This window comes from Poromitra crassiceps (assembly GCF_964638095.1).
Source record: "Poromitra crassiceps genome assembly, chromosome: 12".
Classification (NCBI taxonomy): Eukaryota; Metazoa; Chordata; class Actinopteri; order Beryciformes; family Melamphaidae; genus Poromitra; species Poromitra crassiceps.
The window spans coordinates 38,078,323-38,096,373 of record NC_139632.1 but is presented as its reverse complement, the minus strand read 5'-3'; the positions used below and the strand labels follow the sequence as shown (position 1 = coordinate 38,096,373).

The 18,051-nt window shown below is 41.1% G+C and overlaps 1 protein-coding gene across 1 annotated transcript in view; it reads left to right on the top strand.

Annotated features, from left to right (window-relative positions):
* The window catches only part of LOC310786214 (meprin A subunit beta-like), a gene marked incomplete at both ends in the record, with an annotated part of 58,498 nt that overhangs the window by 6,806 nt on the left and 33,641 nt on the right, over positions 1 to 18,051 (top strand). Inside the window, 10 exons of the mRNA XM_083647383.1 lie at positions 6,506 to 6,556; positions 6,642 to 6,685; positions 7,483 to 7,561; positions 7,751 to 7,868; positions 9,135 to 9,313; positions 9,459 to 9,677; positions 11,426 to 11,578; positions 13,229 to 13,444; positions 14,046 to 14,305; positions 14,602 to 14,812. Of these exons, the coding sequence (XP_083503509.1) occupies positions 6,506 to 6,556; positions 6,642 to 6,685; positions 7,483 to 7,561; positions 7,751 to 7,868; positions 9,135 to 9,313; positions 9,459 to 9,677; positions 11,426 to 11,578; positions 13,229 to 13,444; positions 14,046 to 14,305; positions 14,602 to 14,812 (1,530 nt within the window). The remainder of the gene's footprint in view (positions 1 to 6,505; positions 6,557 to 6,641; positions 6,686 to 7,482; positions 7,562 to 7,750; positions 7,869 to 9,134; positions 9,314 to 9,458; positions 9,678 to 11,425; positions 11,579 to 13,228; positions 13,445 to 14,045; positions 14,306 to 14,601; positions 14,813 to 18,051) is intronic.

Below are 18,051 nucleotides of genomic sequence, written 5' to 3'. Positions count from 1 at the left end.
AGGGATTTTTGAATGGGTTTTTGGCGCGATGCTTCAAATAAGGTATCTGGGCAACGCAAGCTTAATAATCTTCACACATGAGGACCACTTTCGTGAGTTTTGAAGCGTAAATGCGAGCCAAAGTCATTTTCAGGTAGGATATCTGTACTTTTACTCAAGTATGGCTTTCGAGTACTTTATACAACACCACTGGATTTTTACATTCAGTAATAATCAGAAAACGAACCGCTAAAAATCTACTCAAGTATAGCAAGTAGGGGAGACTAGTTACTATATAGTAGTAAATTAACTTTCCACCTCTGATTGTGATATGGTGTTGTTACATGTCTGATCATGTTGTCACAGTATGCTATAATCCTATTTGAGCAAAAAATTGTTTATTCTTTCATTTGTAGCAGGGGCGCCGGAAGCAGGGGGACATGGGGACATTTTGTCCCCCTTAAAATTTGGTGCCCCTAATTTTTTTTTATTATTATTATTTTTTTTTTCAAAATCTGAGGGGGCAACTGCCCCTGACGCCTAGAGCCCACTTTACACTGTTTACACAGCCTGTGACACTTGTTAAAGCCGTGATCGTTGTGGGATTATTACACCTGAGAGACAGACAGACCCGGACTCTGTACTGCACTCACTAACGCACTTTAGGATGGCTTGAATGTGTTGTCATTGGCTGCTGCTATAATCGTATACGGTTATTGTTATTTTATTTTTGTGTTGAGATGACAAGTTTTGCACTGTTTCGAAGTGATAATAATAATAATAATAATAATAATAATAATAATAATAATAATTCAGTGTTCAGTGTTTCTGCCTGTGTTGCTCTCTGTTGTAATGTAATTGTAAAATTGACCTAAAGGGAGAGCAGGTCACCAAGTGAGTGAGAAAAGGAGAAAATACTGAATAATGACATCACTACAGTATAATCCTAATGTTAATTTAAAATTAGATATTCCTCTAAATATGGCTAAAAATCATCCAAACGTTAAAAAAAAAAAGTCCACCTCTGGACTTGCCAAAACCAAATGCCCCCATAACCACTAGCAAGAGCGACAGGCAGCTGATGTAGCCAAGGTGGTTGTGGAGTACAGGCATGATGGGCACTTCCTGTATCAGCCAGGGAGGTTGCATCAAGGTTTGTAGAGTTTATTAAACTCTACAAACCTGAAACGGACGTTTCAGCCAACAGGCTGCAAGGCCTGTTGGCTGAAATGTCCGTTGTGCAGGTCTTGATGACGGAATAAAAACCTTGAAAGGACATTCATCGAGTGCTGGCATCCCTTGTTCTTGACTGCATGCAGTTTATAACCTACTCCTGTCATTCAAACTTGATTGATTAACCACCTCCAGTTGTTAAAACATGTCCCTCCATTACCTTAAATCTATATGACACATGTTAGGACGTTGACCATTCCATTGTCCTAAATTATACCAGTCAAGTCTGTCCCTCGATTCAACCTGGTCAAACAGATTGCTAACTGCTTGTGCAACTTATCTGCCCCTTGCAGGGTTAACCTCTGACCCCTAGTCTCATCTGTGCGCTGCTGTGTGTGTACTAAGCCTTGTGTACTGTTGTGTCTACTCATATATGTGAGTTAATCCCACTGAGGTCATGCACTTTTGCTTCGTGTGCCTAACATTTACGACCCATTGTGTAGTCTAACTTGTGTCTCCTAGCATGTGTTTATGAGGGCTTCAGGGACGCTCAGTCTAACCCAAGCGTGCGCATGCAAGTGCACGTGGGTGTGTGCTTGTATACTCAGTTCCTGTATATAGATCCAGTTTTCCATATACTACAACTACAACACAAGTTATTACCTGTCTGGAACAACAGCTATTGTCTCCATGGTGCATTAGTTCTGTTATTTGAGTTGCGATGGATCGTGTCACTGTTGCAGTCAGCATCAGCACTGGTGCTGACACCACACTCCGACTTTCAAACAGTCCACAACCCCCTGAAAGGAAAAACATGTCCAGTATTGAGTAGAACTGGCTCGAGACCACCTACATGACAATTTACATCACACATTTTATGAGGACTGCACAATCTACACGTTAGTTATGACAAGCCTGATCATTTAATTATTCATGTCCAATTTTGGAAGTTGCTTAATTTATATAGAAGAAGCATAAGAAAGACCATGTGGCCAGGCAGTGCATCTCATCTATGGCCAATAGACAAATATGTTCTTCTCCAACTGGGGGTCCAGAAATCCCTGTGCCATTGGATCCTGAACTTCCTGCAGGGGAGGAAGCAGGTAGTCGGAGTCGGCACTAACTAAGTTCTCCAAGCCTGTTGTTTGTGAACACGGGGGCCCCTCAGGGGTGCGTTTTGTCGCCTTTGTTATATTCTCTCTATACAAATGATTGTGTTTCCCACTTCCTCGTCTGTTAAAATGTTTGTTTGCCGATGATACCACATTGGTAGGACTAATCTCTAACAACAATGAAACAGCCAATGGTGGGCAGCCAACAACTTGGAGTTGAACGCATCCAAAAAACAAGGGAAGTAGTGGTAGACTTCCGTAAGAGGCACGATGGCCACCTACCTCTGGTCATAAATGGCCAGGAAATTCAACAGGTGGAGCACTATAAATTCCTGGGCATCACTGTTTCCTCTTCCTTAAAGTGGGAAGACAACACACCACAACAGTGCTGAAGAAAGGCACAACAGAGACTTTTCTTTTTAAGACAGTTGGAAAAGTGTTCTATTTCTTGTGAGGGAATGATGTCATTCTACCGAGCTGGTATTGAGAGCATCCTCACCTTTGGAATAACCGTCTGGGACGGAAATACCTCAACTCAGGACCGGAAATGTCTGAACAAAACCGTACATACGGCATCTAAAATCATAGGTCATAGGTCATCCCTTACCGAGATCTACACCAACAGACTCAAGAAAAACCCACTTTGTAAGCGCAATAACGTCCACACCATTCAAGATAGTAACAATACTTTCAAAAGTTCAAAAGTGGGTGTGGTCAGAGCAAGGATGCAGTCACCCAGCAGGATTTTGAAATGCAGGATGGCAGAGGAAAGTACGGAGTGTTGCCATACGTGCACGTATACACACACACACACACACACACACACACACACACACACACACACACACACACACACACACACACACACACACACACACACACACACACACACACACACTTGCACTGTCCTATGAGGCTACACACAGATAAGCCAATCCTCAATATTAAATTAATGATTAATTTGACAGCCATGTAATCAACAACCTGGACCATAAACATGACCATGTCACACCAATCTCGCATGCCTTGCAGTGTGGCAGCTTTTGTACTTAAGTGGTGAACCGACACTCGTGCAATTATACTGAGTGTATCTATAGCTGGTTGGAGCCATGGCATCCAGGTGGATAATTCTGCTCTTGGGTCTGGGATTGGTAAGTGTAATAATAATATTAATTTGCATTTGCACATAACATAAAAATCTAGATTGTACAACTTAATTTCAAACAAGTGGCCTAGCTTTAATGTGTTATCTCCCATGATGTAAATTTATTTATTTCCCCCAGTAAATATGTACCATCAATCAATAGAATAATTTGGTAAGCCATTCAATTCAGATATTCTATTTCCTCAATCACAATGTAATACATGTTAACTGAGTTAACCACTTTCATAACAGGAGTACTGCAAAGGAAATTGATGTAATATTTGGTTTATTTTTCTCAAGGTGTGAGCAAATCCAACAATCTGACTAGTAAATATTCAAGTTAAATGTGTCAACATTAGATATATTTTGTTAGTGTAATTCAGTGGTTCTCAAACTTTTTTGGCTTCAGTGCCCCATTCCCTGATTTCTGAATCCAAGTACCCTTGTTACCCGAGTACAACATTTTTCTTAGAAAACTGCAAGAGAAAACCATATGATGCAATGAATGAATGATGGTAACCCACCTTTTGAAGAATATAACATTACAAAATATGAAATGGAGTGAAAGAGTCGCAATTAGTGCCTTCTGAGTAGATTTATTTCAACGTTTCATTTATTTTTATGATATATAGAGTGCCAAAGTCATGCCCCCTTCCGGGTTAGGCATACGAACCAAGGGATTTCATCTGTCATTCTTTTTTCCATCTACATTTCGTAAAATGCTTATAAAAAAATCGTTTTACCATACTTGTTCAAACCAAGTGATTCAGGGGAGACCATATAACTCAGACCAAAACCTAAAAACAAAAACAAAAATGTATTGTACGCTATATATTATAAAATAATTATCTTGTTAATTCTGAAAAACAGGACTGTTATTATCTTAATTAAGAAAAACAGAGCAATTTTTTTTTACGAGAATGTATCTCGTTAATTCAGAAAAACAGGATAGAATTTACGTATTTTTATGAAAACCTATCTTGTTAATTCAGGAAAAACAGGGCAGATTTTTAATTAAAACCTATCTCATTAATTCAGAAAAACGGCAGAATTGAAGTGAATGCAATATGCTAGAAATGTTCTATGGTCTCTCCTGATTCTAGATGAATCGCTTGATTTGACCAAGCATTCTACGAAATGTCCATGGAAAAAAAGATTGGCGGATTAAATCCCTTGGTACAGCCACGCTGGAACTATTATTAAGTAGGGGGTGCTGTAAGGAATGGAATCTTGTTGAAGAAAATTTTAAGTTTTTTGGACTTTCATCCATATTTAGAAGAATATTTAATTTTAAATTAACATTAGGATTATACTGTTGTGATGTCATTATTCAGTATCTTTTCTCACTCACTTTCATGTAAGCACCTGCTCTCCCTTTAGTCGTTTTACACTACAACAGACAGCAACACAGGCATAAACACTGAACTGATTATTATTATTATGGAAAACCAGATTATGATGAAAATCAAACACTTTTTAAGAGAGAGCGTATTAAATAAGATTAGAGCTCAGCTGAGAAGCACAAACTGTTTTTTAATGCATTTTGTTGGTGGTATAAACACAAGACAGCCAAATCCAACAATTTCGAAAATCCCATCTCTCGCCACCAGGGGGTGCTGCAGCACCCTCAGCACCCACCTTCCTGCTCCCTTGCCTTGGTATGTCCTATGCCTAACCGGGAAAAGGGTGTGACTTTTTCACTCTATTCTTACATTTCTCTATTTTCCCCCTTCTCTCAAGTACCCCCTGTAGAACCTCCACGTACCCCTGGGGGTACACATACCCCACTTGGGGAACCATTGGTCTAATTAATTAATTAATTGTTTTCGTATTTTGTTATGGTCTACAGGAAGGCGCCATTAATTCTGCCATGATCTTTGAATTTATTGTGCCAGGCTTTGTCTTTTTAGATGTGAGGTTATACTGTATGTTTTCCTTCCCCCCCCCCCCTCTATTGATTGATTATTTTCTCCAATAGAGCACGGCTAAGCTGACAGGTGAAACAGGTGAGCCAGATGGTTTACCAAGCTTTTCATGTTATGGTCAAAACTATGCAGAGAAAGTCAGTGTTTTACTCAAAGAGAATTTAAAATAACAGAAGAAAAAGCTAGTACGAAAAATGCATTCAAATACTATAGTTTGTCTACTAAAGTAAGTTCCTCCACCAAAAACAAAAAAGATAAAAATGCTCTGGTGTGGTCATGGAAGTCATTCAATTAGTGAATGAGCTATGAATTATGATAAGTAAACCTAGTCAGCCAACAGTAGGAAGAAATACTGAAACAAACTCTAAAGTATAAGTAAAAGTACAGACTTTTACAGTGGTATAATGTAATGTAGTAATAATATTTAAGTGCAGTACTTACGTATTTTTGGAGTGTCTGTACGTTATTTGAGTATCTATATTTGTGACAACTTTCACTTTTGCTCCACTGCATTTAATAAAATGTATACTTTTGCTCCATTAAATTTCCCCTAAGCATCTTAATTCCTAAATAAAATCAGGAGAAATTGGTATAGCCTGCAAGCAAGCAGGTTTGGCGAATCAGTGCTTCTAACTTGCAAGTTACGTTTATCACAAGTTGGTGGCAGTCATGCACCATAAAATTGTTTGCCAACCGCTATAAACCCCAAGAAGAAGAAGGAAATCAAGCCCAGGCATGTCTTTTGCTTGCCTTTTTATTAATAGCGTTTACTTTTACTTTCAATACCTAAGTACATTTAATATGAGAAAATTAAGTTTGATACTTAAGTACAGTAAATGACAGATACTTTAAGACTTTTACTCAAGTATTCCAATACATGACTTTCACTTTTACCAAAGTCATTTTCAGGTAAGATATCTGCACTTTTACTCAAGTATGGCTTTCGAGTGCTTTATACAACACCACTGGATTTTTACATATACAGTAATAATCAGAAAACTAACTGCTAAAAATCTACTCAAGTATAGCAAGTAGGGGAGACTAGTTACTATATAGTAGTAAATTACTTTCCACCTCTGATTGTGATATGGTGTTGTTACATGTCTGATCATGTTGTCACAGTGTGCTATAATCCTATGTGAGCAATAAATTGTTTATTCTTTCATTTGTAGAAATTGATATTGACGAAGGTCAGGACTGGGACATCTTCAACATCAACGAAGGTCTCTAAGACTATGTTCATGTTTTGCTTTTGTAGAATTTGTCTATATCCCCTTTAGGATTTTCAACAAACATTTTGCTTTGCAGAGGCAGGGCTGGACCTCCTGGAGGGTGATATTGAACAGGATATGGTAAGATAGTTTGTCAGATATACCACTTAACTGCTGCTACTCAATTCATCTGTACATTCAAGTCTATATGTGTGCAGTTTATATAGCCGCTAAGTCAGGGGTGATAGGGACAAAACTGATATCACAACAAAAAGTTATACCTAATAACTAATCATTCTGATATTTTCAAATACTACTTTCAAAACAGAATTGTGTATCACAATAATTTAATGTCACTATTTCATAACATTCTATTGAAAGACAATCGAAAGACAATGAATGATTGCCCCGCCCTAGTAGGAGCAAAGTTAAAGAAATGTCCGCTAACGTTTTCTGATACATGAGCTCCAAATAGTTACATAAGTGTAGTACGTGATACCCTTCACTGTCTTCAGGAAATCTACATGTACTTAGTAGGGATGTCACAATATATCGTCCCACAATATATCGCGATATCAAAACGTGACAATATGTATCGTTGAGATGAAATCTCATATCGCGAGAAAAAGAAGCTGAACATGGTGGCACTGATCTGCATCTGATTGCATGCTCGCTCTCCTTTTCATTGCTTCGTTTGAACAGGAGGGACGTTACAGACACGGAGGATGAAAATGGTGAAATTACTCAAATTAGCGTGGAGGATGGCCCCTCAACTTACAAATCGATCGCAAAAGAATATTGTTAAAATATCGTATCGCATCGTTATCGTGAACCCAATATCGTGTATCGTATCGTATCGTGAACTCAGTGTATCGTGACACCCCTAGTACTTAGTTAATAATTGTTTATATGTATTTTTTTTTCTTTATTCCAAATAGCCAGAGGGCAGAAACTCCATCATAGGAGATCAGTATCGCTGGCCAAGAACCGTGCCCTACTACCTAGAGGACAGCCTGGGTAAGATGCTGTCATATGGAAACTCATGTTCACAGTAGTTACCAAGTTATTATGGAGCTGTACCAAATTAGTTTCTGTGTGTGTGTGTGTGTGTGTGTGTGTGTGTGTGTGTGTGTGTGTGTGTGTGTGTGTGTGTGTGTGTGTGTGTGTGTGTGTGCGTGCGCGCACGCTCTACACTGTAACGTGTAGAGATGAATGCAAAGGGGGTGATTCTGAAGGCCTTTGACCAGTACAGACTGAAGACCTGCATTGACTTCACACCTTGGAAAGGAGAGGAGAACTACATATCTGTGTACAAAGGCCGTGGGTGAGCAATGACGCATGCTACCAGATACACACACCATGGTGGACATTGATTTATGCAGCACCTGACAGCAGTGGACCTGATGTGTTCAGCTAGGGCCAGGCTGAATGTCTTGCTTGGGTTTCAATGTGGGGTTTGTGTAAAAATGAAAATCATTTTGTAGCCACCCACATTCCCCCAGCCACTCCGCCTATCTATCCTTCAAACCCCGAATCTCTACGACCTTGCTATCCCTAGCTATGGCCCCTTTTCCCTAGCCATGCCCCTTTCCTGGCCACGCCCCCTCCCACCACCCTGATACAGTCACCTCGCCACTCCCCTACCCATCCCTCGAACCATGACTCTCTAGGTCTAGGACCTTCCTATCCACAGCTATGGCTCTTTTTCCCTAGCCCCACCCTTGACCTGACCCGGATCAGTAGATTTTCTGTAATCCTGCTAACAGACAAAGGGACAAACCGAAAAGGCAAAGGAAGTCGAGTACTCCTGTCGTAACTGATGCCAAAGTGTCTGCTATCATTGAATAGCCTAATGCAGTTTGGGCCTCACCGCCTATTCCACTGACTCTCTCTAGCTGGGTTTCCATCCAAATGTATCGCAACTTTTAATCGCATTTTCAGAAAGTCGGCGAAAGAAAATGCGAAATAATGTGCGTTTCCATCCACTGCTATTTTGCGAATTATAGAGCTGCCAATCACTTCGTGTTTGAGGCTGTTTGAGCTGCTGATCAGACCCGATATACAGCTCTATTAAACACATCTAACGTTATTCATAAAGTTTCTTGATAGACAAAGGTACCATAACGCCATTTCTGGATTCAGGTGCGACTCGGCAAGTATAACGTTATAATCCACGGAGCAGATAGAGTCGCCTTAAAGTTAGTATCCCAGTCTTCTTCTGTTTACCACGGCGAGTATTGTGTTACGTATTTATCATAATTTACCGTGTGTAGCCCTTGTGTGTAGGCTACACGGCATGTCATGTTTTGCAGTGATCAAGGCAAACTGTATGGTTTTTCACTGGAGAGACAACAGAATATCGCTTCATCTGTTTCCACCGCACGTTTCGCATTTTCCTTTTATCGATACACCTGACTTTTCCGCCTCCCTCAAGCGTGAAAACCTTTTTGCGATATTTGGAGGTTTTTTGCAAATTAGGCAGTGTTTCCACTCAGTTTTTTTATGCGCAAATTGGAATTTCGCATAAAAACAGGTGGATGGAAACCTGACTTCTTTCTCTCTCTCTCTCTCTCTCTCTCTCTCTCTCTAGATGCTACTCCTTTGTAGGTAACCGTCGTAGGGGGAAGCAGAGGCTATCCATTGGTAGAAACTGTGACCATCTGGGAACGGTTGAGCATGAGTTCCTGCATGCTCTAGGCTTCACGCATGAGCAGGCCAGAGCTGACCGCGATGACTATGTCGACATCATGTGGGATCGCATTAAACCTGGTAACAGTGATCCGAAACACTTGAAAATGATAGTTCCTACAAAAGAGTGCTATTGCAAATCAAAGTTCTTTTTGTCCTTTCAAAATAAAACATCTATACGTTTGACTGCTTTCTGAAGCTATATTGTACATAATGCATTCCTCAGGCAGAGAGAGCAACTTCAAGACGTACGGCGACACAGTGACCAGCGCCCTGGACGTGCCCTATGACTACAGCTCTGTGATGCACTACAGCAAGACGACCTTCAGCAACGCCTCTGACCCGGTCATTGTCACCAAGTTACCCCAGTTCATGGATGTGATCGGTCAGAGGATGGAGTTCAGTGATAGTGACCTTCTCAAGCTGAACCGCCTCTACAACTGCAGTGAGTTATCTCAACTAGTCAGCTGGTTAATCAAACAATCAGTGAACCAGTGCAGGAGGAGGTCAAGTTCAATGTTTCGAAGTCATTGTTGTCCTATAATAACCCAATGGCATTACATGATTGATTGATTCTCAACCGGACTGCCAATAAAGCGATCAGTAGGTTATTAAAGGGCATGTATGATTTTATTATGATCCTTATCACCGCAATAATAAAGCGTACAAAACATCTGAAGGATGGCTACATTCTGGAGCAATTTTATAATAAAAAGAAAAACTCTAATAACAATATAGAATATAGATGTATATAGAATAATAATAATTATAAAATGGCTCTCTCAAATCAAGCAATCTGATTGGTTCACAGCCATTGTATAAATCCCGTAACCGAGTCCAATAACCCATGGCCATGGGTTATTGGTTGCCATGGCAACTCTCTTACTAAAAGCCTTTGGTTACCTAAAAAAAAAACAAATGGCGGAGACAGCTGTCAGATCCTTGTGAATCGATCTTCGCTTATAACTTTACTAATACTTCGCAGAAAATTATGTTTTGTACAAGAATAGATGCGGGCTAATGTCTTCTTTGCAAAAAAACGGCTGTTAACCCCGCATTTAACCCCGCATTTAACCCCGTAACGTTAGTTGGTGTCGGGCTTTGCAGAAAGCACTCAGCTTCTCAGCAAGCGCTGAGAATGCAGCGCTGCGCTCGAGCTGCCTGTCGGCTTTCCAGAAAGCTCTCAGCTTCTCAGCAAGCGCCAGGATTGGCCAATGTCAACTTCAGTCTCCAGAACGATCCAATCAAATCACCCGCACGTCTATCCGCCTTACAGTAGTGTTTCAACTGACTCTATCAGAATACCATGCCAGTCGGACTTATAGTATTATTATTATATTTATATTATCATACTTGGAAACCGTTTTATAAAAGCAATATAGCACTCGAGCAGCGTGTGTTGTGGCATATATCCCGCTGATCAGTTGTTATCCCACTCAGCCTGCGGCCTCGTGGGATAACGACTGATCAGCGGGATATATTTGCCACAACACACTAGCTCTCATGCTATATTGCTTAAATATACAACAATAACAATAATGAATATAGATAATGCTTGTAATTCTCTAATGTGATTATGTATGAGTGTATGAGTATGCGCATACTCGTGCTTCTAGTGCCTCACAATGTGTTTTAAGTGTTTCCTAACAATAAACTAATTCCCCATCATAATACGAATGCAAAGTTTCAACAACGGTCAGAGTCTACAGTATCTGGCACATGTTGATGCTGATTCAGTATTTCACCAAATCTGCTCTGATTATAATTAAATCACGCGATACTAAATAAAATGCCACATTACACACATCGGCATCTTGAAGTCGTTTCGGAATGATTTCCCCCTGAATGTCCATCCTCAAAGCAGCTACGGGGAACTTTTAAGCGCTCAGGTTGACGTTTGCATTGCATCACTGGGCAGAAGATGATCTGAAAGGAGGATCTGACCCAGACATGCCTGAGAGACCTGATATAGACTGATTTCCATCATGTAACAAAATGTGTATTTGGCATGTTCCACCTGTCTTATGAGTTTAAATCACAAAGTGAGGCTGCACAGAAGGGCATCCCATCTCCACCAATTGTGATGCCGTAGGCGTAGATTCATCCAATTCGCCCAAATTAAATTCTCAGGTATGGTCACTGGTGGTAAATCTTTTGCACACATTGATTGTTTAACCCCATCCCTCTCCACAGCCACCTCTTCTAGCTTTGTGGATACCTGTAACTTTGAGCAGGATAATATCTGTGGAATGATCCAGGGTCCTGGAGGGAACGCTAAGTGGGAACAACGTAGCTCTGTGACTGGAGGACCTCAGACTGACTTCACCAACATGGGTCAATGCAAAGGTGACTAGTCCGTTTCCTCTGTCCACTGTCTCATCTATATACTAAAGACTAAAGACTTTTATGTTTACCGTCGCTTTTAACTGCTGACAGCTGTTTTTTAGGAGAGATGTGTGGTCTATAAAGGTTCGAGTCCAACTGTTATAAAGGTATGGACATTTTTCCAATCGTGTGTGTAGTCATGTTTCTTATATAGTCATGATGTCGGGGGATTCAATATAGAAAAATTGATTTATTCTATTATGCAAACCCAATGAGTCCTCTATACGTTTTTAGCTCTTTTTGTAACTGCTGCGCCTGTTGCTTAATGCGCTTTTTATGCTCCTTCTTAAAGTTTTGTTGTGATGCTTTTTAATGTCAATTTTATTCTCTTCTTTTATTCTTTTATTTTCTTGTCAGCCATTTTATGTGAAGCACTTTGAATTGCCTGTGTATGAAATGTGCTATACAAATAAACTTGACTTGACTTGACTTGACTATATAAGGGTTTTCTGATCAGTAGGATGTATCACTATACTCAGGGGCGGACTGGGATCATAATTCAGGCCGGGCATTAGATACCAAGCAGGCCAGGCCGATACGGGCCGACGCGCGTGCCGGCGTCCGAAGGGCGCCGGGGAAAAATTTGGGGCGTTTGAAGCTCAATTTGGGCCGTTTGAAGCCCAATTTGGGCCGTTTGAAGCCAGATTTGGGTCGTTTAAAGCCAGATTTGGGCTGTTTGAAGCCCGATTTGGGCCGTTTGAAGCCCAATTTGGGCTGTTTGAAGCCCAATTTGGGCCAAGTCCAATTTTACAATGAGATGCACCCACTTTAAACCTGAATAAAGTAATAAAACCACTAGTAAACCAGTAGGCGGCGCCTGGCCTGCTGTTCAGTGAGTGGCCTGGCCTGGCCTGCAAATTTTTTTTTTTTTTTTTTTTTTTTTTTCGCAGGCCAGGCCAGGCCAGGCCACCGGGCATTTGCCCGACGTGCCCGATTATGCAGTCCGCCACTGACTATACTGGATTTGAAAATGGCTTGGGTATTTTCATCTCCAACATAAGTACACTGAAAATTGCAGGATGTTACACCGTGGCCTCACTGATCTCTTGTGTCTGTTCGTCTCTGAAGTAACTAAGTACAAATGTCACAATGTAAAATACTCAATAGCCCAGTCTTGACAATAGCACACAACACCGTTTTGGTATTAAAAAGTACATTATATAAAAAGCACAAGCATTTTTCAACAAGGCAGCATACACCAACAGAACAATGGATCACGTCACTGATGGAGTTTATGTTTAGTCTTTCGATGATGAAAGATGAAAGATGAAACTTTTCATAATGAAAAATATTAAGGATTTATCTTTATTCTATGTACTCAATGTTTGCAAGGAATCATGGGTACTGTTGCATATGTTTCCCAGTACCAGCAGCAGTAGTTGTAGTTCAGATGGTGTGTTTTTTAGATTCTGTATATTTTTGGCTATTGGAAGCACATCTGGTCGCTACCTGATGAGGTTGTGATGTCCTTGTTTTTAATTGATACTTACAGTCACAAATCAACTGTAAACTATGACACTTATGTCCACTCCAAACCCTTTGTTGTCTCACGGATTGTTCCTTTAGCAAAATAAACTGCCATTACTTTCTTTTTGATCTTCTTGCCCACAGGAAAAGGCTACTTTATGCACTTCAGTACTGCATCTGGTGAAGCTGGTGACAATGCATTTCTGGAGAGCCGTATCCTGTATCCTAAACCTGGACCCCAGTGTCTGCAGTTCTTCCTCCACAACACCGGGGGAGCTGACGATGTACTGAATATTTTGGTGCGAGAATATGACAAACTCAACCCCAATGGAACACTGAAGCCCTTCAAGAGTATTTCAGGTATTTAACAGTAAAGAACAAAAGTATATGATTTGCATTGAAATGAAAAGATGCATGTAGTAGAGATTTGACAAAGATTTTACTTTACAATTAGAGCCTAGAATAATAATAATAATTTGCAGATTTGTTCCTCTCTGGTTGAAGGTGAACTAATAAACTATATAAACTAATCATTATTAAGATCACATGTTCTATTCTGTATCCATAAGCTTCAGGTTGCTTGAATGCGGATATTGCTTAAAAAAACCAGGTGGAGTAGTGCAAGTGACTTGTTTTTCAGGCGCTTTTTGAGAAATCTGATGTACAAATTTATCTGCTGATTGAAGTATTCTCAGAATGCCATCATTATGCTGCTGTCAAATCCTCATTTTAGTGCCGCGCAATACCAGTCACATCTGTGGAAACATTGGTATAATTGCTTTTTGTAGCAAGGTTTTTATTTTACTTGGGGATGTATTATTGTGTTTTTAATGGACTGAGTCTGAAAATAAAGCTGATTGATTGATTGATTAATTGATTGATTGATTGATTGATTGATTGATTGATTGATTGATTGATTGATTGATTGATTGATTGATTGATTGATTGATTGTCTTTACAGGAGGTGTCTGGGGATCCTGGGACCTGCATTATGTGAATCTGGATGTGGAGACAAAGTCCCGCGTGGTTTTCGAGGGGGTGAAGGGAAATGGTACAGCAGCAACGGGGGGTTTCTCTCTGGATGACATTAACCTGTCATCCACCATCTGCCCTCAGCACATCTGGCACATCCGCAACATCAGCGCTCTCCTCGCCACCACACCAGAAGGGACCATGATGTACAGCCCCCGCTTCCTGTCGCCAGCAGGTTACTCCTTCCAGGTGCACACCTGTTTCAAATGTGACTTTCTGCTACGTGATGAATGCAAAGAATATTGAGATGCTTAGCACACACCAAGAGTAGAATGAGTATCAAAATATCCTACTCAAGTATATGTAGGCTACTGTATCTTAAAGTCACACTGAAATTAAATTCTAAGCAATATTTTTGGAATTTAGGGGGGGGGGGTGGCAAACAGCTAAGGCCAACTAAAAAATTCCAAGAACATGAAAAGCTACTCAAAGACAGATGAGAATAAGTGCAATTTGGCACACTTCTCCTGGTCTCTGCTCCCTAGGTAAGTGTGTACCTCAACGGAAGCAGCAAGCGGCCAGGGTCCATGGCTGCTTTCTTCCACCTGACCTCGGGTCCCAATGACCACAACCTCCAGTGGCCGTGTCCCTGGCAGCAGGCCACCATGGCCCTGATGGATCAGCAGTCAGACATCAGACAGCAAATGAGCATGCATCGTATGATCTCCACCGACCCCGACAAGCTCTTCTCCGATGGTGAGTGAACGAGGGTTTGAACCATCGACATAGAAAAGATGGCCGCCGCCTCTGGTCCCATTCAGTGAAGCCGCTGCATGTTAGATTGCCGCTCTGGCGGCTGTAGCCAGTATAGGTCACAAGGCCCGCCTCCCCATGTTAGTGGATGGGGAAATGGACAACCGGAACAATCACAGTGTACGTCAGATAATGCTTTCCCAAAGGTGGTTTGTATCATTTTAGATAGTTCTTATCACGCTAATGCCTGTGCAAGTGGTAATTTTTCTGGTCAGTTTGTTTTTAAGTAGTTATTTGACATATAAAAATGGATGATTAACAGCTGTGGCAGCCAGTCTCAAGCCGTCATTGGCTGGACAGGCTCTTTATATTATAGATCTATCGTCATAGACAAGACACACGGCTTCATCTGTTATCTAACGCAGCTAGGCTACATCCAGCAGACGGCAACGTTTGGAAGGCCAGCACGCTGCTGTCTGTGTGGACCGCAATAAAAAGGACATTGTTTTAAGAAAGGTGCGCGAGGAAGTACCGTTGGTTGGGGACAAGTAAGTTCAGAAAATATGTGTTTTATTAATTACTCCAGCTACGTTATCGGTACACAATGGTTTTTAACATGCAGGCTTAGGCTAGCACTAGCGTTAGCGCTGTTTTTAATTATTTATCGGCTTAATATTACTATAACTTAAAATCCGATAACGATAGCTGGAATAACACAATAATAGACACATATTTTCAGAACTTACCAGGTTGTCCAACTGCCTGCATATGCCAGGAAATGTGTTTTATAATGTTAACTCCCAGGTATAACATGGGGCCTAGCATACACAATTGTACACAATCACCAGCCATTAGCTAATCGCTAACGGGTTAGCCTTAGCTTATACAGACACTGGAGGTTTTATTTTTGGTAGTAAAGCAATAAACTTTTTTATATAGATATCTCAGGGAAGTGCTTTGACTGTGGGGATGTTCGTTCTTCACAAGCTCCTTTCTTAGCTGTTGTAAGGATATAACCTAGTTACAGAGACGAGACCAGGCAGCCTGGCTAACGGACTAGGCTAATGTTACCACTGAGCTATATTAAATAGAACGTTACAGGCTGTACTCACACTACCAGTAAACAACGTAACGTAAAGCGTCAAGGTTAGATTTGTTAAACCAACATTTGCTCCAAAAGGAATTAAATCATAAAGTTAATCAAAACTTCCCCCGGTGGGAGGCTGAAAGCTCCTCTTCAGCGGGCCCGGGCCGAGGCTGCTGAGCAGCCCGGGTTGAAGAGGAGCCCGGAGGTCTGACTTGTCTGGCTGATACCGATGGATACAGCTCAATCTCCGACAACGAAAATCAGGCGTCGTACAGGCGTCATTTTGATAAACTGATCTCATAGTGGGAATCTTCCTGGTTACTTTTGACGAGACAAAAAATATTACAACTTAAAGTGCCATATTTACAGAGCTAGACTGTATATAAATACACAATGCACTGTGCGCATTCTAGAAACAGCAGCTCTACATAAGAAAGTATCATTGACATATACTGTATATAATGGACCAACGGAGCTCATTGACTTTGACACAGCAAAATGAAGCTCACTTCCCGATATTGTTTGATTTCGTTTGATTGGTTGAATGGATTAATACACGGAAGTACGAGGAGAGGGGCCGGCTGCCCCTAGCGGCTGCCGGGGGAGTTTCCGAATTTGCCCTGTCTCTCTTATCGCCGTAATGCATTATGGGTAGTCAGCTACTTTGGCTAATGGTAGCGGCTAACGTTACTTACTTTACATTGCAGTAAAACGCTACTGAATGACCAAATTGACTTAACTTTTAACCATTTCGAGTAACACTGTTTCCATACGGACCCCCAGTGTTGGTTAGTTGTTTATAACGTGACTATGTTTATAACGTGACTATATTTATAACGTTATAATGTACTCCGGTTTCTGGGCTGAATCCAATGATCTGATTACAGAGAAGGCTTAAGGCTTTATCTAACGGTATAGATAACGTTAAATGGTCCGCCATGTTATGAACGTTAGATGTATGGTATCTATATACCGTAGTTACGTGTGTCTACTAACATTATTAAAATATCATAAAGTAACGCTATTTGCATAACTATTACTTGCGACCTGATGCCTTGCAGCACATTGCTGCCTCTACCAGTCGGAAGTATTACTGTTCTTACTATCCGATGTTTGTCGTCAATTTTCCTCGAAATGGGGCTATAATTTGGAAAACGGAGCACGTTAGAGCATGCAAAAGACTTGAAATTGTTTTTTCAGACCATAAACTCATTTGGAAAGTGTTTATTTAAGACATAGACCGAGAGAGAAGTTGGCTCGTTTCCCATAGAGTTGAATAGAGAGCCGCAGGGATGACGTATTTTTGTAGGCTGAATGCGGAAGTCCCGAACTTCCTGGTTCAACACTGTTTCTGTCTATGGGATTTTTGAATGGGTTTTTGGCACAATGCTTCAAATAAGGTCTCTGGGCAACGCAAGTTTAATCAAACGCGAACCAAGGTTCAGCGGGATAATCTTCACACATGAGGACCACTTTCATGAGTTTTGAAGCGTAAATGCGAGCCCTAGAAGTAAAATGCTCCAGCTAAGCTAATCCAGAACTACACACTGTCGCATAGGCTTCCACGTCACGTCAGCACTCAACCTGGACTGTTGTTGATGTGTGCACTGATTACCCCGGGCTGAACGGGCTGAACCAGGTGAGGGAAAGAGAATTTCCGTGTTCGCCCTTTGAAGTGGTGACGTTATTGACGTATATATCCCCATCGACTCAAAAGTGTAGTCTCATTTAGCCGTTTGCTAGCTAGCCGTCCTTTTAACGGCACATAAAAGCTTCAAAACTCATAAAAGTGGTCTTCATGTGTGAAGATGATGTTACTACCATCTGGTTCGCGTTTGATTAAGCCAGCGTTGCCCAGAGAGCTTATTAGAAGCATCGCGCCAAAAACCCATTCAAAACTCCCATAGGCGAAAACTGTGTTGAACCAGGGCTGTTAGCATCGATGATTTCCGGACTCGTTACTGCGGCTCTCTATGGATGTTCCTGGGGAGTGCTACACAAACTGCGCCCCCCACTGGCCATTTGAAAGAATGCAATTTCCGCATGGGCTTCAAAAATAGGGAGTCTGAATTGGGGACTGGAAAGTATAGAGGAGGGGGGGGGGCTCAGACTGAGGTTTCAACCCAAAAGAGCTAGTGCGCACTCTCTCAGGTTC